Source organism: Phyllostomus hastatus, unplaced genomic scaffold (assembly GCF_019186645.2).
Source record: "Phyllostomus hastatus isolate PE091 unplaced genomic scaffold, TTU_PhHast_1.1 phas_contig_2, whole genome shotgun sequence".
NCBI classification, from domain to species: domain Eukaryota; kingdom Metazoa; phylum Chordata; class Mammalia; order Chiroptera; family Phyllostomidae; genus Phyllostomus; species Phyllostomus hastatus.
The window spans coordinates 2,817,679-2,831,855 of NW_025333718.1; the positions used below are offsets into that span (position 1 = coordinate 2,817,679).

Here is a 14,177-nt window from a genome sequence, read left to right on the forward strand (position 1 = left end):
ATTGGACAAGGTTTTAATCTCCAAAATATATAAAGAACTCACACTACTCCACTTCAGGAACACAAACGATCCAATTTAAAAAATGGTCAAAGAACCTAAATAGGCACTTCTCTAAGGAAGACATACACATGGCCCATAGACATATGTAAAGATGCTCAACATTGCTAGCCACTAGAGATGCATATTAAAACCACAATGAGATATTGCCTCACATTGGTCAGAATGGCCATCATAAACAAATCAACAAACAAGTGCTGGCAAGGATGCAGGGAAAAGAGAACCCTAGTACACTGCTGGTGGGAATGCAGATGGGTACAGCCATTGTAGAAAACAGTATGGAATTTCCTCAGAAAACTGAAAATGGGACTGCCTTTTGGCCCACTTATTCCACTGCTTGGAATATACCCTAAGAATCCCAAAACACCAATTCTGAAGAACTTACGCACTTCTATGTTCATAGCACGCTATTTACAATAGCCAAGTGCTGGAAACAGCATAAATGCCCAGCAGTAAATGACTGAATCAAAAAAGTACGTGCATTTACACAATGGAATACTATGCAGCAGAAGGAAAGAAGGAACTCTTACCTCTCATGATAGCATGGATGGAAGTGGATAAGTAAAATAAGCCAGTCAGTGAAAGATGTACCATTTGATCTCACCAATAAGAGAAACCTAATGAACAAAAATAAATTAATGAGCAAATAGAAACAGAGACATGGAAACGTGGAACAGACTGACAGTGATCAGATGGTACAGGAAAGGGGAATAATGGTGGAAAGAAGGGGAAGGGAATAATCAAAGAAGCTGTATAAATGACTCATAGACATGGACAATTGTGTGGGGATTGACTGTGGGAGTGGGGGTTGGGCTGTGTGGAGGAGTGCCAAGGGGAAAATAGGGGACAATAAAAATTTAAAAATAAAATGTGTGCATCTGGGCTAGTTCTGTCCTGCACTACTCAATATTTGGCCTTAAATTTGTGCATATTTATATATTTACAAATTATATACTTATTCTTCAGGGCTAGAGAAATGTAAGGAATTACTGCCATTTTTGAATAACAGGAAAGTTTGACTTGGTAAGATAGCAGTGCAGTGTAACTAAGAACTTCCACTTTGGAGCCAGCCAGTTTAGGTTTGAATGCCAGCCCCATCACTAGGTATGTGGCATTGGACAAGTCCCTTTCCATTTTTACACAATTTTTTAAAGTATAAATGAGAATGTGAAGATTTAGTCAAGGGTTTGGCATAGAGTAAAGTACTAATATATTGACTAATATAAACATCATCATTAATTTCTTAGACTAGTTTTACTTGAGATTAGAATTGAGGCCTGTTAAATTGCATTAGATTTCTGTGGCTGCATAGTAAACCACCAAACACTTAACTGCTTAAAACAATAACCATAATATTTACTAGCTCACCACTCTTTGCCTGGGTAACTTGGGCTCAGCTCAGCTGGGTGCCTGGGCTTTGTTGGACTCCCCTATTCTTTGTTGGGCTTGCTCATATTTGGGGTCTCCATTCGGTTTCAATCTCAAGTGGGCTTTCTGGAGCTGTTTACATGCCACCCTGCTGGTGACTGGAAGAGGCTTGGCCTCTTCAAGTTCAGGCTCAGGCTTCTAACACCCACATGTCATTTCTGCTGTGTTCTAATAGTTAAAATCACAGGGTTAGCCCAAATTCAAAGGATGGGCAGTAGAATTTACTTTTTGATGAAAGTTGTTGCAAAGTGTTTCTAATTTTTCAGTCTGCAGTATAAACTAAGCAACATAAAACACTTTCATGCTGATTAAGATCAGCTGATTGACTTTTGGTAAGGAACAAAAAAGTTATAGTTAAATGTCAGGACATTTTTTAAGACTTAGTAATATACCATATTCATAAAAAGAAATCAGTTTTGGTACAATAGGTAAATAAAACTTTAAAAAATACTCAGATATTAAATTTGTCTGGTTTTTAGAAAATCTTCACTATTGGGAAATTAAAATAAGGATATATTTTTTATTCTTCCTGATAAAGCCACTTTAAATATAATCAAATACCCATCTGGCCAGGTGGCTCAGTTGGTTGGATCATCATCCCTTATTCCAAAAGGTTGTGGGTTCAATCCCTGGTTGAAACAGGTAGGGGAAGCAGCAGATCAATGTCCTTCTCTCTCTTACTCTGTCACTCATTCAATCTCTCCCTCATCAATAAATAGATCCTCAGTTGGGGATTAAAAAACAGAAATAAATACCATTTTTCTTCCCCCTCAAATTAATAAAGGACAAACTTTTTTATTGTTGCTCAAGTACAGTTTTCTCTATTTTTTACCCCTTACCCCCTCCCCACACACCCCAATCTACCCATCCCTGCCTCCCACCCTTGAACCTGCACTTTTTGGCTTTGTCCATATGTCCTTTATATATGTTCCTTGATGGCCCTTCTGCTGTTATCCCTCTTCCCCACTCCTCTCTGGTAACTATCAGTTTGTTCTTTATTTAAATGTTTCTTGTTGTATTTTATTTGCTTGTTTTGATGATTAGGTTCCACTTATAGGTGAGATCATATGGTATTTCTCTTTCACCACCTGGCTTATTTCACTTAGCATAATGCTTTCCAGTTCCATCAATGTTGTCACAAAAGGTAGGAGCTCCTTTTTTCTTTTTGCTGTTTAGTATTCCATTGTGTAAATGTAGTTTTTTGATCCACTCTTTTACTGATGGGCACTTAGGTTGCTTCTAGCACTTGGCTATTGTAAATTGTGCTGCTATAAACATTAGGTTGCATTACTTCATTTGAATTGGAGTTTCAGGATCCTTAGGGTGTAATCCCAACAGTGGTATTGCTGGGTTAAAAGGCAGTTCCATTTTTAGTTTTCTGAGGAAGTTCCATACTGTTTTCCATAGCGGCTGCACCAATCTGCATTCCCACCAACAGTGCACTACGGTTCTCTTTTCCCCACATCCTTACCAGCACTTGTTGTTTGTTGATTTGTTTATAATGGCCATTCTCACTGGTGTGAAGTGGTATCTCATTGTGGTTTTAATTTTCATCTCTCTGATGGCTAGTGATGCAGAGCATCTTTTCATATGTCTCTGGGCCCTCTGTGTGTCCTTCTTGGAGAAGTGTCTGTTCAAGCCCTTGTGCATTTTGTAATTGGATTGTTTTCCTGGAATGGAGTTGTGTGAGTTCTTTATGTATTTTGTAGATCAAACCCTTGTCTGAGGTATCATTGGCAAATACATTTTCCCATGTGGTTGGTTTTCTTTTCATTTTAATACTGTTTTCTTTAGCTATGCAGAAGCTTTTTATTTTGATGAGATTCCATTTGTTTATTCTTTCCTTAATAAAGGACAATTTTTTAAGTTTGCAAGCTTGCTATGTCATATAGTTTTCAGCTTATTTAATCTCAGATGGTGTATTAATAAGAAGTGAAGTAATTTGTGTCAAATAATTTGTGATAAAAACTTTTGTTTCTGTGAAGAATTGAATTTGGGTTTCATCTATATTCCTCTACCTGAGTTGTTGCTGAATAAAGATGGGTTTTTAAATAAGTTAAGTCTAAATGGAATCTAGAAAATTTGCTTAACCTAAATATTCACTTACTTGCAGTGTTGTATTTTATTGAGTTACAAAAGTTAAGTACAATGTTAGTGTTCCTTGAACTAAGTTCTATCAAAAGCAAAAATGTAGTGATCCACAGGCATAGATCTTAATTTCTCAAAATCCATTTTTTAAAAAAGATTTTATTTTATTTTTTAGAGAGAGGGGGAGGGAGGGAAAAAGAGATGGAGAGAAACAATGTGTGGTTGCCTCTTATGTGCCCCCTGCTGGGGACCTGGCCTGCAACCCAAGAATGTGCCTTGACTGGGAATCAAACCAGTGACCCTTTGGTTTGCAGTTCGGCCCTCAATCCACTGAACCACACCATCCAGACTTTAATTTCACATAGGTTACTCTCAAATAATCATTCTTAATAATTGGGTTTCTTAATTATTACTTTATGTAAGCTGAAACAGCAAAGGATAAATGCAACATGAGATCAGAAGACAGTAAATTTTAATGGGGTGATGTATCATATTTTCAAGGGCACTTTTGAGTCTCCTTTAAGCAGAAATCTCAGTAGAAAATAAATTTGCTAGTATTTGAATAGCATGAACAATTTTGTATTCCTTTGAATAGTATGCTGAAATGAGTTTTCGAAAACTAAAATATTCTGTACAGTTAAAAGCACAATGTAAAATCATTGTAAAAGTAGTGACTTAGGTTGTTTGGTGTGAGATAAATATCTTAATATCTCATTCTCATTGATTCTGGTTAAATCACTGCTTCTTAACCCTGGCTTTATAAGCTTCCCAAACATATGTTGAACATTTTTAAGAAAGTTCCAGGGATTCTGATATGGCATGTGCCATTATAGCATTGGCCTTGGTAAAATCCTGCTGCCATTTGTAATGGCAAATGTATCACAAAAAGTTAACACACCGGTGCACATCCACTCTTCTGAAGATGGTTTTTAAATGCTAGTGTTTTATTAGGAGACAGAAATCCTAGTTTAAGACTTATTCAAGCAATTTTTAATAAAGTTACATTTTGAAATAGGTAAACACTTAGAAAGCGGCAACCGCCAAAATTATAATCTCAGAAGCTGTTGTGAAAGAAATACTAATGCTGTTTAAATTTTTGGAAGCATGTGATAGTTATAATCAAATGTGGAAAATAGATATTACTTGGTATTTACTATTAAACATCAATTGTTTTCTTAATATAAATAGAAATGGGGTATATTATTATTTCAATGTTAAAATACAAAAATTTTGAATAAAATTTACCATATCATAATGTGATTCCTCTTTTCCCATTTGAGTTCTAAGTAAATTAGTTAGGCTCTAAATTGTTTATAATCTCTGGTCATTTAAATTTGTTGCACTTTTGAATATGTTAAAGTTATGATATTCCCTTTATACCTGTTTCTGGTTGATTTTATATATTGTTTTTCAGCTGACTACCTGGCTCAGGCATTTGATTCTCTTTGTTTGGATTTAAAGACAGATGAAGGAAAAGTCTTATTTTTAGAGTATCAAGCAGTTCCAGTAATATTAAACCACCTACGGATATCCAGTAAAGGCCTCTTATCCAATGTCATTGATAGTTTGCTTCAGATGACGGTGGAATCCAGTAAGTTTTAAAGTTTTATGTACATAAAGAAATCCTGGTGGGATGACTTTTCTCATCTATTCTAAATGTATAAGACAGCATGTAAGACAGCATATATATGTTTAAAAATACTTTTGACAGGACTGTAATAGAGTCATTAATAGTATCAGTAAGTTATAAAACCTAACCCTTTGTCTGAGTTTTCTCTAACTTAGCACAATTTCCAGTAGTCATCTCAGTTATGCTACTTGTATATTCAAGCTACTTTCTTGCTTCTCTTTCATGTCATCAGTCTGACAGTTCTATTCTTATGTTCCCTGTTTGCTCAGAGGGAATGAGATCATCAAATGTTTCTCCACCAGAAGTGAGAACAATGACACAACCATATTCCCTATTGTTGCCTGTCCACCCATACTGTTTTTTTGGAGGCTATTCTTTTATATTCATATTTATAATGTTTTGTAGCCTGTTTTTTTCTATTGTTTTTATATTGACATACAAGTTCCTTTGTTATTGGTGGTTCCTAACTTAGTAGAGGGATGCTGAACATGAATATTTTTATTAGCTTTGGTTGCCTTTGCTCTTTCAATTCCGAGTAACCCCTTGACTTATAACAGGTAGCCATTTTACTTCAGTAATTCTTTTTCACTTGTAGTCAGTCCTGTTTCCTATACTTCTTCCCTCTGTAGCACTTCTAAAATTAAAATGTTTATGCCTTCCAGAAAGTGGAAGCTAAACATGGAAAGCCATTGCTCATTGTGGTAGTTAGCAATCTATTGTACTTGGTGTTGGTTGTCTGGGTGCACAACATGGTTATGTTTCTAACTAGGTACCTTTGGCATATAGCTTTACATTTCCAATTCACTTTTATATACAATCTCATTTTTCCTACAACATCCCTCTGAAGGAGGCCAGATAGAAAAACTGAGGCCTAGAAAAATTAGGTAACTTGTTCATGGACTCCACAGCTCTGCAGCGATAGAACTAGACTCCAAACTGGGTCTCTGTTTCTAAATGTAAAGTGCATTTTACCATATAGCACTGTAACGAGGTTTTCCAGGTTTGTTTTTTTCCCCTCTGGCCCCCAAATGTCATATTTTCACTGACCTTTTTTGTTATAATTTTTAGCCATTTGTAACCATAAGATATTGGATTTATAGTTGGGGAACTAGCTACCTTGATAAATAATCTTGGGTTTTTAAATCTCAATGTACCAACTTAAGGTGTAGAGCAAAAAGTGAAAAATTGTAAACTGAGGCACAGAGACCCAAGATTACTTGTTTAAGTGGGTAGATTTCCAACTAGCTTCACAGAAAATATTTTATTTAATGAGGAAAACAAAAATCCTACAGGTTCAAGTATTTATTCATCAAATACAGATCGGTATATTTCTTGACAGAGATAAAGTTTTTTGTAGCCAAAGGACAACTAAGTAAAATTTTATGAAATAGTGGTCCTACTTTGTTGAAATGGTTTTGTGGCATCATAATGTTCACATTTGGGGAAATTCATATTAGCTTAGGCAGTCAATAGATGTTCAGTTCATTTACTTTGTTTACCTTTGTTAAAGTTATGAAATCCAAGGCTATCATTTCATGCTCACATTGAATAAACAAAGCAAATTCTAATGTTGATTGCTAGAAAGTCATGTTGTTTTCAGTGATGGGAAACTTTTGGAAGACCCATAAGGGGAAGATCTTTAATGATATTTATATTCATTTTCTTGATATAGTTTCCATTTTTAATATAAATCCAGTAACTGGTGTTAGTGAGCCAACAAAATTTGTTGAAAGGATAAATTAGTGATAGATTAATACAGCAAATACTTATCTAGCTATTGGTTTTATGTTTTGTTTTTTCTAGATTTGACATGGGAAACTTATTTCACTATATACATAATATCCACATGCCATTTATTTTTAACTTACAGTAAAAACTTGTTGGAAAAGAAATCTTGATAGAATTGATTTGCAGATGGCTTATCTCACCCATCAAAAGTGCATTTGTGGCCAGCTGTGTGCGGGATGCCATGTTTCAAGCATTGTATTTGCAGTGTTCTGCTGAACATTGGAGCTTCATTTGAAGTCCCTTCTAGAGCTTCAGTGCAAGGAGCTGGAGGGAGGTGTCAGTGGGCTGATCTCTAGCCCTAGACTACCCAGGGTGCCTAGTAGTGGTTAACTAGGAGGTCAGTATAGACACAGTGTTTAGAAACCTATATAGTAACTTAACAGTAATTTTATCTCTGTTAAATCCAATAATAATTTAAAACATTTGGACTTGTATTTTGTGTATTTGTTTTATTTCATTGTCTAATGTTTTTCATGGTAATGTAAAAAGATGAACAGAGACACATTACATTTTGAAAAGTTTATTTGAGCAAATGATTTAAATGGGGCAGCACCAAAACTGAAAATGGTTAGGGGTGCTCTGCAGGTGGGGTTAGGACAGAGGTTTTCCTAGAGAAGACATGGATATAAAGCAAAAATTTATTTGGCTATAATTTAAAAATTTACCTTACTTAGGAATTTGGCTATTATGATAGTCGTTCTTGAGTTTCATTTTCTCTGGTTCAAGAAAATCTGGTTGACTGTTTATGATTAATAGTTTTTGAGTTTTGTTTTTTGAGATTCAAGTGCATTGACTCTGGCTTAGGTTTTGTTTGTTGATGTAGGCTATGTAATGGAAGGCACTAGAGCCACCCCAGTCTAACATCCTCCTTGTTGAACTACTTTGATAGTATTTGGTGAAAGTGTGATGGGTTCTTTGTGCAGGATTGGAAGTTTTGAAAGACTAGTCCTCCACCACAGTAGTTTGAGAAGCAGTGGGGTACTCCATCTGTATGTGTGCTTTATGCTAAGTTATGTTATAGTTAGTGCTGCTGCAAGGGATTTTTCTTCTTCTTCCCTTCTACTCTTTCCTCAAATTCATCTTTTCAGATATGAGAAATTTTATTAGCTGTGTAGGTATTATTTTTGTAAAAGCTGCTAAAACATTAAGTATAAGATCTGCATATTGATTTACCTCAACATATTTATTATGAGCACAATATTTCTTTTTAGATTAAGGGCTTCTGATTGTATCTGTTTGGGGCATTAGTGTATATTATATAGTAACTTAGTAATGTAACTCTCAGAAAATTACTTAGTAATTTTTTTTCTGCCAGTAGCTGAAACTTATTACTCACTTATTTAGATTTAGCTGTGTGAAAATTTGAGTGTAATTTTATTTCAGAGAAACCTTTTTTGATCAGACTCAGTTATTTTTAAAACTATATTTTATTGATTATATTGATACAATTGTCCCAATTTTTCTCTCTTTGTCCCCCTACACCAAGCCCCACCCACTCAGGAAATCCCCACACCGTAGTCCATGTCCATGGGTCATGAATATATGTTCTTTGGCTACTCTTATTTCCTATGCTCAACTTTACATCCTCATGACTATTCTGTAACTACCAATTTGTATTTAATCCCTTCACCCTGCCCCCCCTCTATTTGGCAGCCATCAAAGTCTTCCCTGTATCTATTATTCTGTTTCTATTCTACTTGTTTGTTTATTTTTTTAGATTAATTTTTTTTCCATTTTTAAAAAATGTATTGTTATTCAAGTACAGTTTTCTGCTTTTTCCACTGCTTCAACACCCCCACCCAGCCATCTCCACCTCCCATCCCTGCTTCTACCTCCCCTTGGTTTTTTCCATGCATCCTTTACAGTTGTCCCTAAAAACCCTTTAACATTTCCCCCCATTATCCCCTCCCATCTCCCCTCTGGTTACTGTCCATTGGTTCTTAGTTTCGATGTCTCTGGTTATATTTTGCTTGCTTGTTTGTTTTGTTGATTAGGTTGCACTTATAGGTGAGATCATATGGTATTTGTCTTTTACTGCCTGGCTTATTTCACTTGCTTTAATGCTCTCCAGTTCCATCCATGCTGGTGCAAAGGGTAGAAGCTCCTTCTTTCTTTCTGCTCTGTAGTGTTCCATTGTGTAAATGTACCATGGTTTTTTGATCTATTCATTTACTGATAGGCACCTAGGCTGCTTCCAGCACTTGGCTATTGTGCTGCTATGAATATTGGGGCATATTGTTCTTTTGGATTGGTGTTTCAGGGTTCTTAGGATATAATCCTGGCAATGGAGTTGCTGGGTCAAAATGCAGTTCAATTTTTAGTTTTCTGATGAAATTGAATTCTGCTTTTCATAGTGGTTGCACCTGTCTGCAATCCCACCAACAGTGCACTAGGGTTCCCTTTTCTCCACATCCTCTTCAACACTTCTTGTTTATTGCTTTGTTTTGTGATGGCCATTCTCACTTGTGTGAAGAGATATCTCATTGTGATTGTAATTTGCATCACTCTGATGGCTAGAGATGCTGAACATCTTTTCATAAGTCTCTGGGAACCCTTTGTATGTCCTCCTTGCAGATGTCCCTGTTCAAGTCCTTTGCCCATTTTTTTTTAGCATTTAAAATATTTAATTAATTGATTGATTAATTAATTAATTTATTTATTTTTAATCATTGTTCAAATACACTTTTCTCCTTTTAACTCCCAATCCATTCCCCCCTCCCACCCCTCCCCACTTCCCTCCCATTACCACCCTCCCCTTAGTTTATGACCATGTGTCCTTTAAGTTTAAGTTGTTCCTGTGAACCCTTCCCTCTGTCCCCTTAAATTCCCTCTACTCTCCCCTGTGGTCACTTTCAGCCTGTCCTCTATTCCAGTGTCTTTGGTTACATTTTGTTTGTTTCTTTGTTTTGTTATTTAGGTTCCTGTTAAAGGTGAGATCATATAGTATTTGTCTTTCACTGCCTGGCTTGTTTCGCTTAGCATAATGTTTTCCAGCTCCATCCACGCTGTTGCATAGGGTAGGAGCTCCTTCTTTCTTTCTGCTGCATAGAATTCCATTGTGTAAATGTACCATAATTTTTTGATCCATGCATTTACTGATGGGCATCTTGGTTGCTTCCAGCATCTAGCTATTGTAAATTGTGCTGCTATGAACATTGGGATGCATAAGTTCTTTTGTATTGGTGTTTTAGTATTCTTAGGATAGAGTCCCAGCAGTGGAATTGCAGTGTCAAAAGGCAGATCCATTTTTAGTTTTCTGAGGAAGTTCCATACTGCTCTCCATAGTGGTTGTACCAGTCTGCAGTCCCACCAGAAGTGCACTAGGGATCCCTTTTGTCCACAACCTCTCCAACAATTGTTGTTTGTTGCTTTGTTTATGATGGCCATTCTGTCTGGTGTGAAGTGGTATCTCATTGTTGTTTTAATTTGCATCTCTCTGATAGCTAGAGATATTGAACATCGTTTCATGTGTCTTTGGATTTTCTGTATGTCCTCCTTGGAGAAGTGTCTGTTCAAGTCCTTTGCACACTTTTTAATTGGATTCCTTGTCTTCTTAGAGTACAGTCTTGTAAGTTCTTTATATATTTTGGAGATTAAACCCTTGTCTGAGGTATCATTGGCAAATATGTTTTCCCATACAGTTGGTTCTCTTTTAATTTTGATACTGTTTTCTTTGGCTGTGCAGAAGCTTTTAATTTTGATGAGGTTCCATTTGTTTATTCTTTGTTTTATGTCCCTTGCTCTAGGGGACAAGTCAGTAAAAAAGTTTCTTCATGAAATATCTGAGATTTTCCTACCTACGTTCTCCTCTAGGACTTTAATGGTGTCACCTTTTATATTTAAGTCTTTTATCCACCTTGAATTTATTTTTGGTATATGGTGTAAGTTGGTGCTCAAGTTTCATTTTTTTTGCACGTGGCTGTCCAGTTCTCCCAACACCATTTGTTGAAGAGGCTATTTTTACTCCATTTTATGTTGCTGCCTCCTTTGTCAAATATTAATTGACCATAGAGACTTGGGCTTACTTCTGGGCTCTCTGTTCTGTTCCATTGATCTATGTGTCTGTTTTTATGCCAGTACCAGGCTGTTTTGATTATAGTGGCCTTGTAGTATAGTTTAGTGTCGGGTATTGTGATCCCTCCTACTTTACTCTTCTTTCTCAAAATTGCAGCAGCTATTCGGGGTCGTTTATAATTCCATATAAATTGTTGAAGTGTTTGTTCTATGTCTGTGAAATATGCCATTGGTACTTTAATAGGAATTGCATTGAATGTGTAAATTGCTTTGGGTAGTATGGACATTTTGATGATATTAATTCTTCCAATCCATGAACACGGTATATGTTTCCATTTGTTTGTGTCTTCCTTGATTTCTTTCCTGAGTGTTATATAGTTTTCTGAATACAGGTCTTTTACCTCTTTGGTTAGGTTTATTCCTAGATATTTTATTTTTTCTTTTTGCTATTTCAAATGGGATTTTTTTCCTTGATCTCTGTTTCTGCTGTTTCATTGTTGGTGTACAGAAATGCCTTTGATTTCTGGATATCGACTTTGTATCCCGCTGTTTTGCCAAATTCATTTATTAGGTCAAGCAGTTTTTTGGTAGAGTCTATAGGATTTTTTATGTATACTATCATGTCATCTGCAAACAGTGACAGTTTTGTTTCCTCCTTTCCGATTTGGATGCCTTTTATTTCTTTTTTCTTGTCTGATTGCTGTGGCTAAAACTTCCAGTACTATATTGAACAGAAGTGGTGAAAGTGGACAGCCTTGCCTTGTTCCTGATCTTAGTGGAAAAGATTTTAATTTTTGTCCATTGAGTATGATGCTGGCTGTAGGTCTCTCATATATGGCGTTTATTATGTTGAGGAATGTTCCCTCTATTCCCACTTTGCCGAGTGTTTTTATCATGAAGGGGTGCTGTACCTTATCAAATGCTTTTTCTGCATCAATTGATATGATCATGTGGTTTTTGTCTTTGCTTTTGTTTCTGTGATGTATTACACTTACTGACTTGCCAATATTGAACCATCCTTGCATCCCTGGAATGAATCCCACTTGGTCATGGTGTATGATCTTTTTAATGTATTGTTGGATGCGGTTTGCCAGTATTTTGTTGAGGATTTTAGCATCAATGTTCATCAGTGATATTGGCCTGAAGTTTTCTTTCTTTGTTGTGTCTTTATCTGGTTTTGGAATTAGGATGATGTTGGCCTCATAAAAAGAGTTTGGGAGACTCCCATCTTTTTGGATTTTTTGGAATAGTCTGTGAAGGATAGGGGTTAGCTCTTCCTTAAATGCTTTGTAGAATTCTCCTGTGAAACCATCTGGTTCAGGGCTTTTGTGTGTTGGGAGTTTTTTGATTACTGCTTCAATTTCTTTTGTTGTTATTGGTCTGTTCAGGCTTTCTGCTTCTTTTTGATTGAGTTTTGGAAGATTATATTTTTCTAGAAATTTGTCCATTTCACCTAGGTTTTCAAATTTCTTGGCATACAGTTCTTTGTAGTAATTTCTTACAGTCCTTTGTATTTCTGTGGGATCAGTGTAATCTTTTCCCTTTCATTTCTGATTGTGTTTATTTGTGTCATCTCTCTTTTTTTCTTGATGTATCTGCTTAAAGGCTGTCAATTTTGTTTATTTTTTCAAAGAGCCAGCTCTTGGATTCATTGATCCTTAGAATTGTGCTTTTAGTCTCTTATGTCATTTAATTTTTCTGTGATCCTGGTTATTTCCTTCCTTCTGCTTGCTCTGGGCTGTATTTGTGTTGTTCCTCCAGTTCTTGTAGACGTAGGATTAGGTTGTTTATTTGAAATATTTCTGTCATTTTTAGGCAGGCCTATAGCTGTGAACTTCCCTCTCAAGGCTGCGTTCACTGTGTCCCATAAGTTTTGGGTTGTTTTGGGCTCATTTTCATTTGTTTCCAGAAACTTTTTGATTTCTTTCTTGATCTAATTCTTGACCCATTCATTGTTTAATAGCATGCTATTCAATATCCATGAGTTTGAGTGTTTCTGAGTTTTTTCCTTGAGGTTGGATTCTAGTTTCCTTCTTTTGTGGTCTGAGAAAATGCTTGATATGATTTAAATTTTCTTGAATTTCTTGAGGCTTGTTTTGTGTCCTATCATGTGGTCTATCTTTGAAAATGTTCCATGTGCATTTGAAAAGAATGTGTATTTTCCTTCTTTGGAATGAAAGGCTCTATATACATTAGGTAAGTTCATTTTATCTAAGACATTGTTGAATGCCACAATATCTTTGTTGATATTTTGTTTGGAGGATCTATCCATTTTTGACAGTGGTGTGTTGAAATCTCTTACTATAACTGTGTTGGCTTCAACATCTTGCTTGACGTCCTTCAAGATTTTTTTTTATGTACTTGGGTGCTCCTATGTTCGGTATATATATATTTACAACATTGATGTCTTCTTGGTGGATTCTTCCTTTGAGTATCATGAAGTTACCTTCTGGGTCTCTCTTTATGGCCCTTTTTTTGAAGTCTATTTTGTCTGATATGAGTATTGCTACCCTGGCTTTTCTTCCCTGTCCATTTGCTTGGAATATTTGTTTCCAGCCCTTCACACTTTCAATCTGTGTAGGTCTTTTGTTCTGAGGTGGGTCTCTTGTAGACAGCATATGTGTGCGTCATGATATCTTTTCCATTTAGCTACCCTATGGTCTTTTAAATGGAGCATTTAATCCATTTAAGTCAAGGTTATTACTGATAGGTACTTATTCATTATCATTTTTCATACCTGTTAGATTCAGTTTTTGATAGATTTGTATTTGTTGCCTCTTTGTCACTGATAAATATGTATTTGTTTCCACTTTATTTTTCGTATTTTTATCTTTTTTGTACTTTTTAAAAAAGTATGTTATTGATTATGGTATTACAGTTGTCCCATTTCCCTTCCTCCCATTTATTCCCCCCGCCCCGCACACCCTTTCCCATCATCATTCCCATCTTTAATTCATGTCCATGGGTTATACATGTAAATTCTTTAGCTTCTACATTTCTTACACTGTTCTTAACCTGCCCCTCTCTTTTCTACCTACCATTGATGCTACTTATTCTCTTTATGTTCTCCCTGTCTCTCCCTTCCCTACTTCCCTGCTAATAACCCTCCATGTGATCTCCATTTCTGTGATTCTTTCCTGTTCTAGTTGTTTGCTTAGTTTGTTTTTGTTTT

General features: G+C 35.9%; 1 protein-coding gene across 13 annotated transcripts in view; it reads left to right on the top strand.

The window, feature by feature from the left end:
- CCDC138 (coiled-coil domain containing 138) overlaps window positions 1–14,177 on the top strand; it is a 142,497-nt gene that overhangs the window by 113,131 nt on the left and 15,189 nt on the right. For 12 of the 13 annotated variants that reach the window (XM_045835217.1, XM_045835230.1, XM_045835224.1 and 9 more), the window contains one exon: window positions 4,988–5,164. The exons of the other annotated variant lie outside the window; for it this stretch is intronic. In XM_045835217.1, coding sequence (XP_045691173.1) covers window positions 4,988–5,164 — 177 coding nt within the window. The remainder of the gene's footprint in view (window positions 1–4,987; window positions 5,165–14,177) is intronic. 13 annotated transcript variants of the gene reach the window in all.